General features: G+C 35.3%; 1 protein-coding gene across 8 annotated transcripts in view; it reads left to right on the top strand.

The window, feature by feature from the left end:
* The window catches only part of NEK1 (NIMA related kinase 1), a 226,358-nt gene extending 208,603 nt beyond the window's left edge, over positions 1 to 17,755 (top strand). For 7 of the 8 annotated variants that reach the window (XM_032413176.1, XM_032413181.1, XM_032413179.1 and 4 more), the window contains 2 exons: positions 2,565 to 2,606; positions 15,758 to 17,755. In XM_032413176.1, the coding sequence (XP_032269067.1) occupies positions 2,565 to 2,606; positions 15,758 to 15,771 (56 nt within the window). In that variant the 3' untranslated portion in view covers positions 15,772 to 17,755. The remainder of the gene's footprint in view (positions 1 to 2,564; positions 2,607 to 15,757) is intronic. The other variant, XM_032413175.1, reaches the window with a different exon arrangement.
* The last annotated feature ends 1,576 nt before the right edge of the window (positions 17,756 to 19,331 follow it).

Raw genomic sequence — 19,331 nt, 5'->3', positions numbered from 1 at the left:
TCATGTGATTTTTATCCTTTGTTTTGTTAATGTAGTATGTCACATTGATTGATTTGTGAATATTGAACTGTCTTTGCGTCCTTGGAATAAATCCCACTTGATCATGGTGAATGATCCTTTGAATGTATTGTTGAATGCAGCTGGCTGAGAATTTTTGCATGTTCATCAGGGATATTGGCCTGTAGTTTTTTCTTTTTGTGGTATCTTTGTCTAGTTTTGGAGTGAGGGTAAGGCTAGCCTCGCAGGATGTATTTGGAACCTTTCCTTCCTCTGATTTTGGAATAGTTTGAGGAGAATAGGTATTAATTCTTTAAATATTTGGTAGAATTCACCTGTGACTCCATCTGGTTCTGGACTTTTATTTTTTGATTATCAATTCAGTTTATTTACCAGTAATCTGTTCAGATTATCTATTTCTTCCTTACTCAGTTTTGGAAGATTGTATGTTTCTAGGAATATATCCATTTCTTCTAGTTGTCCAATTTGTTAGCATATAATTTTTCATAACATTCTCTTATAATCCTTTGTATTTCTGTGTTGTCAGTTGTTACTTCTCTCATTTTTCTCTCTTTCCTTGAGGAGTCTGGCTAAGGGTTTATCAATTTTGTTTATCTTCTGTTTTAAATTATTTTATTTTATTTTATTTATTTATTTGACAGAGAGAGACACAGCGAGAGAGGGAGCACAAGCAAGGGGAGTGGGAGAGGGAGAAGCAGGCTTCCCGCAGAGCAGGGAGCCCGATGCGGGGCTTGATCCCAGGACCCTGGGATCATGACCTGAGCCGAAGACAGACGCTTAACGACTGAGACACCCAGGCTCCCAATTTTGTTTATCTTTTTAAAGAACCAGCTCTTGCTTTCATTGATTTTTTTTCCTATTATCTTTTTAGTCTCTGTCTCATTTATTTCTGCTCTAAATTTATTATGTTCCTTCCTTTTACTCAGCTTGGGCTCTGTCCTTTTTCTGGTTCCTTTAGGTGTATGGTTAGATTGTTTATTTAAGCTTTTTCTTGTTTCTTGACATAGGCTCTTGTCACTTTATTTCCCTCTTAGAACTGCTTTTGCTGCATCCCAGAGATTTTGGACCATTGTGTTTTCATTTTCATTTGTTTCCATGTATTTTTTGGTTTCTTCTTTCTTTCTTAACCCATTGGTTGTTTAGTATCATGTTGTTTAGTCTCCGTGTGTTTGTTTTTTTCCAGTTTTTATCTTGTGATTTATTTCTAGTTTCACACTGTTGTGGTCAGAAAAAACACATTGGTATGATTTCAGTTTTCTTAAGTTTACTAAAGGTTGTTTTGTGGCCAAACATGATCTGTTCTGGAGAATGTTCCATGTGCACTTGAAAAGAATGTGTATTCTGTTGTTTTGGGTTGGAGTGTTCTGTTTATCTATTATGTCCATCTGGTTTAATGTGTCATTCAGAGATACTCTTTCCTTTTTCTTTCCTGCCTGGATGATCTAGCCATTGATGTAAGTGGAATGTTTACATCCCCTACTATTATTATATTACCATCAATTTCTCTGTGTCCATTAATATTTGCTTTATGTATTTAAGGTGCTCCAGTGTTGGGTGCATAGATGTTTACTATTGTTTTATCCTCTTGTTAGATTGATCCCTTTATCATTATGTAATGTTCTTCTTGTCTCTTGATGCAGTCTTTGTTTTATTTTTTATTATTTTTAAAGGTTTTATTTATTTATTTGAGAGAGAGAGAGACAGAGATAGCAAGAGAGTGCACAAGTGGGGAGGAGAGGGAGAAGCAGGCTCCCCGCTGAGCAGAGAGCCTGACACAGTGCTCAATCCCAGGACCCTGAGATCATGACCTGAGCCTAAGGCAGACGCTTAACCAACTAAGCCACCTAGGACCCCCTGCAGTCTTTGTTTTAAAGTCTGTTTTGTCTAATATAAAGTATTGCTACCATGCCTTTTTTTTTCTTCCACTTGCTTGGTAAATGTTTTTCCATCCCTTCACTTTCAGGCTATATGTGTCTTTAGATCTGAGGTGAATCTTATGTAGGCAGCATATAGATGGGTTGCGTTTTTTGTTTTTGTTTTTGTTTTTTTATGCATCCCACCACCCTATGTCTTTTGATTGGACCATTTAAGCCATTTACATTTAAAGTAAGTAATTGATATGTATGTACTTATTGCCATTCTGTTGTTTTCTGGTTATTTTTGTAGTTGTCTGTTCCCTTCTTCTCTTGCTCTCTTTCTTTGTGATTGATGAATTTCTGTAGTATTATGTTTGGCTTTTTTTTTTATCTTTATTTTTTGTATATCTATTACAGGTTTTGGGTTTGTGGTTACCATGAGGATCATATATAACATCCTAAGTATACAGCAGTCTATATTAATTTGATGGTAATTTAAGTTCAAACACATTCTTAAAAAACTTTTTTTCTCCCTCCACCTTTAATGTACATGCTGTCATATTGTATGTCCTTTTCATCATTTTCTTATGTCTAATTATAGCTATTTCTTTTCAACTTAAAGAATTCCCTTTAACATTTCTTATAAGGCTGGTTTAGTAGTAATAAATTCCTTTATCTTTTTTTGTCTAGGAAACTCTAACTTTCCCTCAAATATGAAGGATAATTTGCCAGGTAGAGTATTCTTTGTTGTAGGTTTTTTCCTTTCAGCACTTTGAATATATTATGCTACTCTCTTCTGGCTTGCAAAATTTCTGCTGAAATCAGCTGAGAGCTTTATTGGTTTTCCCTTGTAGGTTTATTGTTTCTCCCTTGCTGCCATTAAAAGTCTGTCTTTTTTCATCCTTAACCTCTGACATTTTAATTATTATGTGTCCTGGTGTGGACTCCTTGGAACTCCCTGTGCTTCTTGGACCTGAATGTCTATTTCCTTTCCCGGGTTAGGGAAGTTTTTAGCTATCATTTCCTCAAGTTTTCTACCCCCTTTCTCTCTCTTCTTCTTCTTCTTCTGGGACCCCTATAATATGAATGTTTCTTTGTTTGATGTTGTCTAAGAGGTGCCTAAACCTATCCTCATTTAAAAATTTTTTTTTTCTCTTTTTGATGTTCATTTGGGTGCTTTCCATTTCCCTATCTTTCAGATTATTGATATGTTCTTCTACATCCACTAAATCTACTGTTGATCCTGAAGGGAGATGTTTTCCTTTAAAGAAATACTAAGGAACCATAACATCACTCTGGGGGGAAAATGTCAGAACTTACATATCCAAATAAATAATAGTTTCTTTAAAGTAGAGATATAAATTTATCTAATTTAGATTCTCCATTACACAAAATATCTTGGAACTTTTGGAAGTTCACTGACAGCTTATATACCAGGTTATTTTAATGGTCTTTCTTTGTATGAGTCTTTATTCTGGGCACATTTAGGTATTTTTGGACAAAGTTTTAGTTTCTTGAAGCCAAGCTTAGTGAATGAAGTGGGAATCAAGATAAATTTGTGGTCTTTTAGTTTTTAGGTATCTCACCATGAAGTAATGAGCTTAATTTTTAAAGTAAATTTGTAAACTGATTCTGAATAATTTGAACAAGAATTCTTTTCTAGAATATCTGTCAAAATTAAAGATATGATTTGTATTCTAAAGGGATTTGAGGATTTGAAATGTTTAAAATGTTGCTTAACTTTAGTAATATGAATTGTCAGAAGTTTTATTTATATTCTATCTTGTCAAAAAATTTAACATTGCACTTAAAAATATATACAGTACAAGGTAAAAATAAGTTTAAAAAATGCTTGGGAAAGTCACATATCAGGCAAATGAGCCTAAGCAATGATTATTAAGCCAAGAATGAGGTGAGAATACAAAGTTAATGTTCAAAGGGTCTCTACATTTTGTGAGAATAGGTCATGAATTTGGTGCTTATCTTTCTAGCAGAGCAGGAAACCTAATTAATTACATGGGTCACTGTTCTCAAGACAAAACATCTCACTCAGAAGACAGCTGTTTTTGGTATTAAAACAAAGGAACAATTTGCCCATGATTCTTAAAAAGAGGGCACAATCATACAGTGTTCCTCAAATTTTAATTACATGTGGATTTCTTTAAAGGGGAAATTTTTTTTAGACTTCAAGAATCTAAGTCCATAGGCCTTAGTGAAAAACTCAAGTCTTAGTCTTTCAAAATATCTGTCAGGGGGCGCCTGGGTGGCTCAGTTGGTTAAGCGACTGCCTTCGGCTCAGGTCATGATCCTGGAGTCCCAGGATCGAGTCCCGCATCGGGCTCCCTGCTCAGCAGGGAGTCTGCTTCTCCCTCTGACCCTCCCCCCTCTCATGCTCTCTGTCTCTCATTCTCTCTCTCAAATAAATAAATAAAATCTTTAAAAAAAAAAAAAAAATCTGTCAGTTGAGAATCACTACTGTAAAACAGATGTTTTTCCTCTGAATATTGAAATACTATTTTTGTTTTCAAAATTAATATATAAAATTTAAACATTACTGGGGCGCCTGGGTGGCTCAGTCATTAAGCATCTGCCTTCGGCTTGGGTCATGATCCTGGGGTCCTGGGATCAAGCCCCGCATCGGGCTCCCTGCTCGGCGGGGAGCCTGCTTCTCCCTCTCCCACCCCCCCTGCTTGTGTTCCCTCTCTCTCTGTCAAAAAATAAAAAAATAAAATAAAATAAATAAAAAATTTAAACATTATCTGGAACTTGAATATTTCTGATTATATTGAGATCTTGGACCCTGTTTTATAAAACAGCGCTATATAATGGACTAAAAATTATCTTCAGTAATTTTTACAATATTTGGATTTCAGGGGCCTCTTTCTCATAATATGATATTGTGTAGTTTAATGACATGAAAACCAGAGAATGACTCCACTTAAGTTAATCTGTGAAGAATACCAAACTAGTTTTATTTGTATTCATACTGTTTAACCTTCGGGCAATTCTCCATAAGTATTGTTTCAATACTGCTTTTTGTAAGTAATCAACAGTGTGCTTAGGGTTCAACTTTGCTTGACAAATATTTGGAAAACCTTTATTTGGTATTGCTCCTTAAGCTGAGAACTGTAGCAGTTTACTGAGCCACAAGGTAGAATTGACATGTTTTTTGGGTAGTTGAGTGGCTTCAAAAGGCTCCATGCCTACATAGAAGTCTATCTCTCCTACAAAGTACCAAAAATCAGGCTAGGCTTATACACTCCTCAAGAAATACTGGGAGAGGGTTCAACATGGCAGCTTAGGAAGATCCTAAGCTTACCTCCTTCCACAGGCACAACAAATCCACAACTACATATAGAATAATTCCTCCTGAAGGGGTCCTAGAAAGTGGATGAATGAAGCCTCCACAACAAGGGACAGCACTGAGATGGGTAGAAGAGGCAGAGATATGATCTCACTACAGAAAAAACCCACACCCCTGGTGCAGCACTCCATGGTCAGGAGGGATATCAAAGGTATAGAACTTTTTTGTGAGGAATGATTGATTTGAGCTCCATATCAGGCACCCCAGCCCTGAGATCCTACAGAGGAGAGACAAGTCCCCAAAACACCTGGCTTTGGAAATTGACATAGATCTATAGAGAAAGGAATACCCACACTTAAAGGTCTTGAATCCAAACTCATTCAACCCAGAAACCAGCACAGAACACCAGATTAAAAAGCACATAAACCATACGTGAAGGAGAACACTTACTCATCTTAGAGCAACTGCTGCAACTGCTGGATTCTTCCCAGGGACAGAGACACTGGCAGCAGTCATGTTTACTACCTTGTTCTGTCACGCTGATCCTGGCACTGACAGGAGCCATTATGGAATTCTACCTGTAGACAGCTAATGCCAGGGGACATGCACCAGTCAGAGCTCTGTACAACCCTTCACCTTGGCTGGGCCTCATTGCTATCTGGGCTAGAGACAACCCCCTCCCACCAGTGTATCCACAGCAGTCAAGGTTCCACCACAACAGGAGGATACATGCAGCCCACACAGGTGCTCTTTGGAGCACCTGGCTCTGGTGGCAAGGGGTAGGGGGGATTGTGTTGTGCTTCTGGGCTATATAGGACATGTCCTACATGAAGCCTTCCTTCAGACCAAGAAATGTACCTGAACCACCTAATACACAGAAAAGATGCAAGAGTTAGGCAAAATAGGAGATGGAGGAATATGTCCCAACAAAAGAGAAAGACAAAACCTCAGAAAAAGAACTGAAGAAAATGAAGATAAGCAGTTTACCTGATAAAGAGTACAGTGTAATAGTCATAAAAATGCTGACTGAACTCAGGGGAAGAGTGGATGAACACCATGAGAATTTCAAAAAAGAGAAAATAAAAAAGTAGCAATCAGAGAGGAAGAATACATTAACAAAATGAAAAACACACTAGAGAGAATAGATAACAGATTAGATGATACTCAGAACAGATCAGTGAACTGTAAGACAGGATATTAGAAATCACTCAAACTGAACAGCAGAAAGAAAAAAAATTAGGATAGTTTAAGGGACCTATGGAACAACATCAAGCATACTAACATTTACATTGTAGGGGACTCAGAAGGAGAAGAGAGAAAGGGTCAGAAAATTTATTTGAAGAAATAATAGCTGGGATGCCTGGGTGGCTCAGTTGGTTAACATTTGCCTTCAGCTCAGGTCATGATCTCAGGGTCCTGGGTTCAAGTTCTGCATTGGGCTTCTTGCTCAGCAGGGAGCCTGCTTCTCCCTCTGCCTGCCACTCCCCCCTGCTTGTGCACTCACACTCTCTCTCTGACAAATAAATAAAATATTTTTAAAAAAAGAAAGAACGAAAGACTAGCTGAAAACGTCCTTAGCCTGGGGAAAGGAAACACATCTAGGTCCGGGAAGCACAGAGGGTCGCAAACAAGATGATCCCAAAGAGAGCCACACTAAGACACATAATAATTAAAATGTCAAAAATGAAAGATAAAGAGAAAATCTTTAAAGCGGCAAGAGAAAATAAGAAAATAAGGGAACCTTTATAGACTATCAGCTGAACCCTCATGGACTATCAGAAATTATTCAGGCCAGAAGAGAGTTGCATGATATATTCAAAGTGCTGAAAGGAAAAAAACTAACAACCAAGAATATTCTACCAGACAAGGTTAATATTCAGAATTGAAGGGGAGATACAGTTTCCCAGACAAGCAAAAGTTACAAGAATTCATCACTACTAAGTCAGCTTTACAAAGAAAAGAAAAGGCAGGCCATAACTAGGAATAAGAAATGATATTAAAAAAAATCACACCGGTAGAGGCAAACATATAGGACAGATAGTGAGTCAGTGACTTACAGAGCTAGTATGAGGGTTAAAGATAGAAGTAATAAAATCAACTAAATGTACAATAACTACTGATGGGATACACTAAACAAAAAAATGTAAAATAAAGTATGACATCAAAAACTTAAACATGATGTGGGGTGGGGGGGGAAATGTAGTGCTTTTATAATGTATTCAAAATTAAATACCCACCAATTTAAAATAGACTGGCATATACATAAGTTGTTATATATGAACCTCACAGTAACCACAAACCAAAAACCTGTAATACATACACAAAAAATAAAGAGAAAGGAGATCAAATTTAACTCTAAAGAAAATTAGTAAATCATAAGGGAGCAAAAAAAGAAGAAATGAATAGAGAAGAACTACAGAAACAACAAGAAAGCAACAAAATGACAATATATACCTGTAAGTAAGTAGACTAAATCCTTCACTCAAAAGACATAGGGTGGCTAAATGTATATTTAAAAAAAAAAGTCCTATCTGTATGCTATCTACCAGAGACTCACATCAGATCTTAAGACACACACAGACTGAAAGTGAAGGGATAGAAAAAGATACTACATGCAAATAGAAATGACAAGAAAAGCAGTACTTATCAAATTAAATAGACCTTAAAACAAAGACTATAAGAAGAGACAAAGAAGGGATAAAGGGATCCATCCAACGAGAAGGTATAACACTTATAAATATTTATGCACCTAGCATAAGAGCACCTAAATACAGAATGCAAATATTAACATGCAAAGGGAGAAATTGGCAGCAATACAATAATAGTAGCGACTTTAACACCCCACTTACATCAATGGGTAGATCATCCAGACAGAAAATTAATAAGGAAATATTGACTGTTGAACAACATACTAGACCAGATGGACTTCATAGATATGTACAGAACATTCCATCCAAAAACAGAATATTCTTCTCAAGTGCATGTGAACATTCTCCAGAATAGATCATATGTTAGACCACAAAAAAGTCTCAGTAAAGTTAAAAAGATTGAAATCATATCAAACATCTTTTCTGACCACAGTGGTATGAAACTAGAAACCAACTACAAGAAGGAAACTGGAAAAAAACAAACATGTGAGACTCCAACATGCTACTAAACAACCAATGGATCAAATGATAGAGGAAATCAGAAAAAACCTTGAGACAAATGAAAATGAAAACACAATGCTCCAAAATCTATGGGACGCAGCAAAAGCAATTATAAGAAGGAAGGTTATAGCAATACATGTCCATTTCAAGAAACAAGAAAAAGCTTAAATAAACAATCTAACGTTACACCTCAAGGAATTAGAAAAAGAACAAACAAAGCCCATAGTTAGTAGAGGAAAGAAATAATAAAGATCACAGAGGAAATAAAATAGAGACTAAACAAAGAGTGGAAAAGATTAATGAAACTAAAAGTTGGCTACTTGAAAGATAAAATTGATAAATCTTTAGCAAAACTCTAAGAAAAAAAGAGGGCCCAAATAAAATCAGAAATGAAAGAGAAATATTATAACCAATACCACAGACATACAAAGGATCATAAAAGACTACTACAAACAGCTATACACCAACAAATAGAAAACCTAGAAGAAATGGATAGGTTCCTAGAACAAATAGTCTTCTAAAACTGAATTGGGAAGAAATCGAAAATTTCAACAGACTGATTACCAGTAATAAAATTGAAGCAGTAAAAACAAAACAAACAAAACCTCCCAACAAATAAAGTCCAGGACCAGACAGATTCACAGGTAATTCTACCAAACATTTTTTAAAAGTTAGTATCTATTATTCTTAAGCTATTCCAGATTATTGAAGAGGAAAGAACGCTTCCAAGCTCTTTCTATGAGGGCAGCATTACCCTGAGACTTTAATCAGAAAAAGACACTACAAAAAAAAAGAAAGAAAGAAAAAATTATAGGCAAATATCCCTGGTGAACGTAGATGCAAATCCTTAACAAAATATTAGCAAATTAATTCAACAATACATTAAAAGGATCATATGCCATGATCAAGTGGGATTTATTCTGGGGATGGAAGGATGATACAATATTCACCAATCAATCAATGTGATACACCACATTAACAAAACACAGTGTAAAAGGCATGATCATCTCAGTAGATGCAGTAAAAGCACTTGATAAAATTCAGTATCCATTTATAATATAAACTCTCAACAAAATGGTTATAGAGGGAAGGTACCCCAATATAATAAAGGCCATATATGATAAACCCACAGTAAGCATCATACTTAGTGGTGAAAAAGTTAAAAGCTTTTCCTCTAGGATGAGGAACAAAACACCCACTTTCAGTGTTTTTATTCAATATAGTATTGGAAATCCTAGGAACAGCAGTTGGACAAGAAAAGGAAATAAAAGGCATCCAAATTGGAAAGAAAGAAGTAAAACTGTTACTTTTCCCAGATGAAAGGATACTATGTGGGGAGAACTTTAAAGCCTCCACCCAAAAACTATTAGAAATAATAAATGAATTCAGGAAAGTTGCAAAATACAAAATCAATGTACAGAAATCTGTTGTGTTTCTCTGTCTCTTTTAGTTTCAAGTTTTTATTTAAATTCTAGTTAGAACATATAGTGTGATAATGGTTTCGGGAGTAGAATTTAGTGATTCATCACTTACATATAACGCTGAGTGCTCATCACAAGTGCGTTCCTTAATACTCATCATCCATTTAATCTATCCAGCCACCCACCTCCCCACCAGCAACCCTCAGTTTGTTCTTTGTAGTTAAGAGTATGTTTTATGGTTTGCCTTTTTCTCCCCCTATGTTCATCTGTTTCATTTCTTAAATTCCTCCAGTGAGTAAAATCATATGGTATTTGTCTTTCTCTGACTGACTTATTTCACTTAGCATAATACACTCTAGCTCCATCCACGTTGTTGCAAATGCCAAGATTTCTTTCTTTCTTTTTTTTTTCTTTTTTTTTTTTATGGCTGAGTAATATTACTGGAAGTCCTAGCCTCAGCATTCAGACAACAAAAAGAAATAAAAGGCATCCAAACTGGCAAGGAAGTCAAACTTTCACTATTTGCAGATGACATGATACTCTATGTACAAAACCCAAAAGATTCCACCAAAAAATTGCTAGAACCGATACACGAATTCAGTAAAATTTCAGGATACAAAATCAACATACAGAAATTTGTTGCATTTCTATACACCAATAATAAAGCAGCAGAAAGAGAAATCAAGGAATCAGTCCCATTTAAAATTGCACCAAAAAACGTATGATACCTAGGAATAAACTTAACCAAAGAGGTGAAAGATCTGTACTCTGAAAAACTATAAAACACTTATGAAAGAAATTGAAGATGTTGTGTTTCTATGCACTAATAACAAACTAGCAGAAAGAGAAATTAAGAAAACAATCCTACTTATAATTGTATCAAAAAGAGTAAAATACCTAGGAATAAATTTAACCAAGGAGGTGAAAGACCTATACTCTGAAATAAATAAGACATTGATGAAAAAAAATTGAAGATGACACAAATAAATGGAAAGATATACTGTTCAAAATCAGTTGGAAGAAATAATATGTTAAAATATCCAGGGGCACCTGGGTGGCTCAGTCGGTTAAGCATCTGCCTTCGGCTCAGGTCAGGGTCCCAGGGTCCTGAGATCGAGCCCCACATCGGGCTCCCTGCTCCGCAGGAAGCCTGCTTCTCCCTCTCTCACTCTCCCTGCTTGTGTTCCCTCTCGCTGTGTCTCTCTCTGTCAAATAAATAAGTAAAATCTTAAAAAAAAAATGTTAAAATATCCATATTACCCAAAGCAGTCTACAGATTCAGTGCAGTCCCTATCAAAATAATCCTAAAATTTATATGCAATCACAAAAGACCTTGAATAGCCAAAGCAGTCTTGGGAAAGAAGAACGAAGAGGTATCACACTCCCTGATTTTAAACTATCCTGCAGAGCTGTAGTAATCAAAACTAGCACAAAAACAGACACATATTATCAATGGAACAGAATAGAGAGTGCAGAAATAAACCCATGCTTACATGCTTATATGTTCAATTAACCTACAACAAAGGAGGCAAGAAATTACGGGGAAAAGACAGTCTCTTCACTAAGTGATGTTGGGAAAACTGCAGAGCTACATGTAAAAGAATGAGACTGGACCACTTTCTTTCACCATATATTAAAATATACTTAAAATGGGGTGCCTGGGTGGCTCAGTCGTTAAGCGTCTGCCTTCGGCTCAGGTCATGATCCCAGGGTCCTGGGATCGAGCCCCGCATCGGGCTCCCTGCTCCGCAGGAAGCCTGCTTCTCCCTCTCCCACTCCCCCTGCTTGTGTTCCCTCTCTCGCTGTGTCTCTCTCTGTCAAATAAATAAAATCTTAAAAAAAATAAAAAAATAAAAAAATAAAATAAAATATACTTAAAATGGATTAAAGACTTAAAATAATACTTGAAGCCATAAAACTCTGAGAATAAAACATAGGCAGTAAGCTCTTTGACACTGGTCTTAGCAGTACTTTTTTGGATCTGTCTCCTCTGACAAGGACAACAAAAGCAAAAATATACAAGGGGTACCACATCAAACTAAAAAGCTTTTGCACAGCAAAGGAACCCATCAACAAAATGAAAGGGCAACCTCCTGAATGGGAGACGATATTAAAAAAAGACATGTTCAATAAGGGATTAACATTTGAAATATATAAAGAACTCATAAAACTCAATATTGAAAAAAAAAATCAATTAAAAAAAGGCTGAGGACCTGAACAGCAACTTTTCCAAAGAAGACATAAAGATAGCCAACAGGCACATGTAAAGATGTTCCACATCACTCACCATCAGGGAAATACAAGTCAAAACCACAAAGAGATACCACCTTAAACCTGTCAGAATGGCTATTATGAAAGAGACAGGAAATAGCAAGTGTTGACAAGGAGGTAGAGAAAAGGGAACTCTTGGTGGGAATGTAAATTGGTGCAGCCATTATGGAAAACGGTATGGAGGTTCCTCAAAATATTAAAAAATTAACTGCCATACAATCCATCAATTCCATTTCTAAGTAATTATCCAAAGAAAATGAAAATACTAAATCAGTGGGGCACCTGGCTGGCTCAATTGGTAGAGCATACGACTCTTGATCTCTGGGTTATGGGTTCAAGCTCCATGTTGGGTGTAGAGATTACTTAAAAAAAAAAAATACTAATTCAAAAAGACATATGCACTCATATGTTCATTGCAGTAACAGTAGCCAAAATATGGAAGCAACCCAAATGTCCATGGATAGGTAAATGGATAAAGATGTGGCAAATATACACAATGGAATACTACTCAGCCAACAGAAAGAGTGAATTCTTGCCATTTGCAACAACATGGATAGACCTATAGAGTACTATGCTACAGGAAATAAGTCAGAAATATATGACTTTACTTACATGTGGAACCCAAAAAACAAAAGAAACAGGACAGTAACAGAAACAGACTCATAGATACAGAGAACAAACTGGTGGTTGCCAAAGTGGAGGGAAGATGGGGGGAATGGATGGAATAAGTGAAGGGATTTAGAGGTACAGTCTTCAGTTATAAAAGAAGACAAGGGATATAATGTACAGCATAGGGAATATAGTTAATAATATTGTAACAGCTTTGTACAGTGACAGATGATAACTAGACCTTGTGACCATTTTGTAGTGTATATACATATCAAATCAATATATTGTACACTTGATACTAATACAATATTGTGTATCTGTTAGTCTTCAATCTAAAAAAAGAAACAATATCAGAACTTCATACAAATTTCATATCACGCAAAAGGGAATGAGGACCCTGAAGTTCTGTATCATAAAGCCTATCAGTATTTCCTTTAGCCTAGAAAAAGTATAAAGCAGTTAGTCAAATGCTTCCCTTGGAAACCTTTTTAAAAATATCTCACTGAAGCCCCTAAAACATTGCAACTTACTAATATGCAAAAATTATATATACTAATATATAAATCACTAAACTGGTTGTAAAATGTATTTGGAACTATATGAATAAATTGCTGTTTTGTATTGTTAATCCTAAAACCTGTATTGTTAAATGTTGGACAGTGATTGGATTTAGAATAACTATTTCAAAGTCATTCTTACTGGAAATACTTAGACCCTAGATCTAGTTGTCTTATAGATTGTTCTTTTAGGCCATATTAGGAGATAATAATTAAACCAGGTGATCTACATATGGTACTTAAACACTTTGATATTCTTTTTTAGGGGAGGGGGAGATTAATGAAGGGAGAGGATAGGTAAATTATATCTAGCTCACCCAAAAGCGCTATCAGTGTCATTAAGAAATAAGTTAAAAAGAAAATTATCTGAAACACATTTCTGTTTCATTTTACTAAAAATGATCTGAGTCCTCAAAAGATGGCCCCCTTTCTTCGGCTGCCTGATACTGTTAGAATATAGGTTTGGTAAGCATCTACAACTGCAGCTATTAGGAAAATTAATGCCATTTAGTCCATAGCTAAGTACTGTCCAGAGTCAGAAGTCAAATACAACTAGTAAAATGTGTAATTTTTTTTACATTATTCCTCAAAAATTCCTCCACAAGGGAAAGGATTATAACTGTGGTCAATGGTAGAATGACGAAGGCCACCAAGTCCTCGTGTAGAATATCAATCTTGGCAGTCCACACCTGTAGACCTTCCTTCCACATTTATTTTAGAGTATTGTACTGTGTTTATGTAATGAAGTTCTCTATAGCAGCTAAAACAAATGAACTAAACTTTCATCTATCAGTATGAATAAGCCCCACAAATATGATGAATGGAATAAGTAGGACAGAGAACCGTTTATGTAATGTTTAAAAGCAATATTATTTAGGTGTGCATATATGCAATAAAAGTAAAAAAAACATGAAAAGAAAAAGATGCACATCAGTTTAGGATATTGATAATGCCCTTGGGCAAGAAGAAAAGACAACAAGATTGGAAAAGGGTACTTTCTATCTATAATATGTTTTTCTTAAAAAATAACCCAAATCAATATGACCCAAAATTAACTTTTATTAATTCTCAGTACTGGGTACATGTGTGTTCATTAGTTTGCTCTCTGTACTTTTCTATTTGAAACATTGTGAGACCAATGGAACAGAAGAGAGCCCAGATATGGACCCTCAACTCTATGGTCAAATAATCTTCGACAAAGCAGGAAAAAATATGCAATGGGAAAAAAGACAGTCTCTTCAATAAATGGTGCTGGGAAAATTGGACAGCTATATACAGAAGAATGAAACTCGACCATTCTCTAACACCATACACAAAGATAAACTCAAAATGGATGAAAGACCTCAATGTGAGACAAGAATCCATCCAAATCCTAGAGGAGAACATAGGCAGTAACCTCTTTGACATTGGCCGCAGGAACTTCTTTCAAGATACATCTCCAAAGGCTAGTGAAACAAAAGCAAAAATGAACTTTTGGGACTTCATCAAGATAAAAAGCTTCTGCAGAACCAAAGGAAACTGTCAACAAAACAAAGAGGCAAACCACAGAATGGGAGAAGATATTTGCAAATGACACTACAAAGCACTGATTTCCAAGATCTATAAAGAACTTCTCAAACTCAACACCCAAAAAACAAATAATCAGGTCAAAAAATGGGCAGAAGACATGAACAGACACTTCTCCATGGAGGCCCTACAAATGGCTAACAGACACATGAAAAAATGTTCATCGTCATTAGCCATCAGGGAAATTCAAATCAAAACCCCATTGAGATACCACCTTACACCAGTTAGAATGGCAAAAATTGACAAGGCAAGAAACAACAAATGTTGGAGAGGTTGTAGAGAAAGGGAAACCCTCTTACACTGTTGGTGAGAATGCAAGCTGGTACAGCCAACTGGATTTTAATGAAAGATCATTTTTGCTCGAGTGTGGAAGATTGTGATTGCTGTGTAGGATTAAATCAAGCAGTCTGTTTAATTCATTCAACTGTGTTTTTTTAGAATAAAGAAAAATTGGAAGCAACCAACATAAGTAGAAATGGTTAATTTAATTATGCCTTATCTGTAAAATAAAATACTATGCAGCCACTGACATGGAGCATATCCATGATTCATTCTTTCTCAACATATTGTAAAATTTTCATCATATGTAAAAGTTGAAAGAACTTTACATTTATCACCCATATACCCAGCACCTAGATTCTGCCACTAATATTTTAGAATCTTGCTTTATCACTTATCTATTCTTCCATCCATTATATGCATTAAGGAGGAAATATGCAATTAAAAAGATTTTGAAAGTTTTTTCAAAATTTGTTATTTGCATAGAATTATTGACATTGGCCGTCTTTGGCTTATAGATGATTTTTGTTTCCCACTTTATTCTTCATTGTACTGTTTGAATATTTTACACCGAGTATGTGATATTGAATAATATTAAGTGATCTTAAATAAAAACTACACTTAAAACTACATTAAAGCTCTTTTCCTTTATCGTAAAAAAGAATTAGTTTTTTAGATACAGTTTGATTTGCAATGAAGTGAACTAATTTTTTTTTCTTTTTCACAGATAATGATGAATAATCATCAGAACATTCTTTAATTCTCAACTGTATGAAAACATTTATATTTGGCTCATCAGAAAAACAAGCTGCAGGGGGAAATGTAGCAATTTTCTACAAATATCAGATTTAAGATGGGCATGCTGATTGCATGAAAAAGATGGAGAAACATGCCATTTTTCAATTAAGATTCTAGTATTTTACCTATTTTATTTTGTTCATTGAGTTCTATAGTAACCTCCTACAGAATATATGCTTTATTAAATTATCCAACCAAAGCATAAGAGACATTGATCCAGAACTGGACTTAATGGTTCTGAAAAAGATTTACTAATGCAGTAAGGTAACTTTTACTTTGAGCAAATGTCTTTAAGATGAGAGAATTACTTAAGTTATGAAAGATTTGCCTATGGTTTTTCATTTAAGTATTTAAGCATGACCTTTTTTTCTGTCTACATGTTTTCGTATCCAGCAATTTAGTATTAAATAACCTTGTGAAGGGCTCTATTTAAATCTTTACATTTTGAAGATGGAATTTTTAGCCTTAAAGTTTATATTTTCCATCTTTTTTCAACCAGTGTGTCTCTTCAACTAGCTCAGTGGAACAGGCTGTAGAGGTCAGTCTTAGAAATCATTGAAAACTTTGATTATGGAAAAATAACAAAATTGTATTTCCTGGTATTTAAAAAGTTCGTTAATTGTTTCTTTTGAAGGACCAGAATCAGGAATATTATGTTGAAAAATCAGTTTATGAATTTTAACATTGACGTAGCATATATCATAAAGTTGCCCTTTTTGTTTTTAACTTTCATGTATATGCTTCCAGGGCAATACAGAAAAAGGAATTGTTTTTATTTTGACACTGTGACAGTTTGGGTAACTAGCATTCCAAAGGGGGGGAAATGTTTGCCTCTTTTATTTCCATTATGGTCATTAAAATGATGGTCACACAGCTTCAATTGCAATGTGCCAGGTATTACATGGTTTCATTAGAGATATCTAAAGTCCAGATGCTTTTAGTAATAAAAGCATAATTTTTGAAACTGGAGTACATAGCGGTCTGGTTGGCATAATCTATAATTTGAACAGTAAAATCTTATCTTGCAGCACTATCAGTACTAGGCTAACTTTATTATGTATATTATTTCTAACATCCAAAACTACTTGATTTTTATATGTTTATTTTATGATATTACTATTAAATTTTTATTCTCTACCTGAAGTACACTATCAGTTGTCTTTTACTTATTTGCACTATTATTAATAGAATGCTTTTACAATGAGCTGAGAATACTTTGTTTTATCTGATGATTTCCATTATTTTTTTCAAGGAAGAATTTGAATTTTGCACTTTAATTCTCTACAATCCTGAAAAATGAGAATGATCTTTTAGGGAGTTATTTTCTAATTCTTAGCCTATCACAACTATTAGAAAAGCAACTAAGGATATAACGCAGTAGAAAAGTTGTTTAACCATATTTCAAATGTCATTTATATATATATAAGAATAGGGATGACAAATACGATTTATGCCATCTCCAGTCAATTGGTAGTGAGTGGCTCTGGATTTTTATTATGGAAAGATTGTGTCACTGGAAAGAGGGCTATTATTGTTTAATAAGGTCTATTATAAGTGGTCAAAGTGAAGTGTGGAAGCATCTATAGATTTATAAATTAGAGCTAGAAAGGGCTATGAGGATAATTTAGAATTACCTCCATTTAACAGGCAAAGACATTTGAATTGTAAAATGAATGAAGTCGCTTGCATAAAAGGCCAGAGTCAGACTAGTTCCAGGTCTAACATTGTGCTATTAGCACACTGGTTTTTTAATTTATTTCACCTGGAGAGTGAAAAAGAAATTCAATAGGAAAAAGTATATTTAGCATTAATACATTAAGAATTCAACAGAGATTTCCTGTTCCTAGGAATAACACTATTGTAATTAACCTTCCTGTTGAAAAATTTTTAATGCTAAATAAAGGGTTTTTTCCTCATAAATTAAAAAAATACCTTTTATCACTTCATTGATGATGGATCTTTAAAGATCACGTGTGTGTGTGTGTGTGTTTAATATACATCTAAAAATACAGAATTTGTCAGAAGATGAATTGCAAGGCCAAAGCTTAGGAGAAAGTCTCAACCCAGGGATTAGTGAATATTGGAGAGAAAAAGGTAGTTTTCACCTGAAAGTATCTAACACCTTACACTTCGATATAGTAGCTCATGGAGCAAAGGAGGTAAAAGATGAGGCCAAGTGCCCATCCAAGTTGGAGAATCCTGTAGGAAACCCTACATTAAGGTAGGACTTCAGAAGCTTACATCTTCACAATAAGGGAGAACTAGAACTAAACCCAACCCCAAATTCAGGGACTATAGAAAAATAAAAGGACAAAAAAATGTTTTAAGAAGTCATGACCACAAACCAGTCTTTAAGTGGTTTTGTATCTTGAGCACCAAAATCTGAGTGGTCCAGGTAACTTTAAACTCAAACATACTTTGAAATGATTCCCAACTGGTAGTACTCCCATGAACCAGGCAGAAGCCATTCCAGTGCCTCTCTGAAGGAAGACATTTATTTTATATCTTGAAAAGCACCAAAAGTAAGTTTTGAAGACAATGATGAACACAGAGAAAAAAGTACACAATCAATCAAGGATATATAAGTGGGAGATAGGGACAGGATCTGCACAGACTTTAGATTTTTTTTTTTTTATTATGTTATGTTAATCACCATACATTACATCATTAGTTTTTGATGTAGTGTTCCATGATTCATTGTTTGTGTATAACACCCAGTGCTCCATTCAGTATGTGCCTTCTTTAATACCCATCACCAGGCTAACCCATCCCCCCACCCCCCTCCCCTCTAGAACTCTCAGTTTGTTTCTCAGAGTCCATAGTCTCTAAGGTTTGTCTCCCCCTCTGATATCCCCCCCTTCATTCTTCCCTTCCTGCTTTTTTTTTTTTTAACATATAATGTATTATTTGTTTCAGAGGTACAGGTTTGTGATTCAACAGTCTTACACAATTCACAGCGCTCACCATACCACATACCCACCCCATCCCTCCCACCCCCCATCCCTCCAGCAACCCTGTTTGTTTCCTGAGATTAAGAATTCCTCATATCAGTGAAATCATATGATGTATGTCTTTCTCTGATTGACTTATTTCGCTCAGCATAATACCCTCCAGTTCCATCCACGTCGTCGCAAACGGCAAGATTTCATTCCTTTTGATGGCTGCACAATACTCCATTGTATATATATATACACCACATCTTCGTTATCCATTCATCTGTCGATGGACATCTTGGCTCTTTCCACATTTGGCTATTATAGACATTGCTGCTATAAACATCGGGGTGCACGTACCCCTTCGAATTACTACATTTGTATCTTTGGGGTAAATACCTAGTAGTGCAATTGCTGGGTCATATGGTAGCTCTATTTTCAACTTTTTGAGGAACCTCCATACTGTTTTCCAGAGTGGCTGCACCAGCTTGCATTCCCACCAACAGTGTAAGAGGGTTCCCCTTTCTCTGCATCCCCGCCAACATCTGTCGTTTCCTGACTTGTTAATTT

This window comes from Phoca vitulina, unplaced genomic scaffold (assembly GCF_004348235.1).
Source record: "Phoca vitulina isolate PV1807 unplaced genomic scaffold, GSC_HSeal_1.0 scaffold14, whole genome shotgun sequence".
NCBI classification, from domain to species: Eukaryota; Metazoa; Chordata; class Mammalia; order Carnivora; family Phocidae; genus Phoca; species Phoca vitulina.
This window is presented reverse-complemented; position numbering and strand designations above follow the sequence as displayed.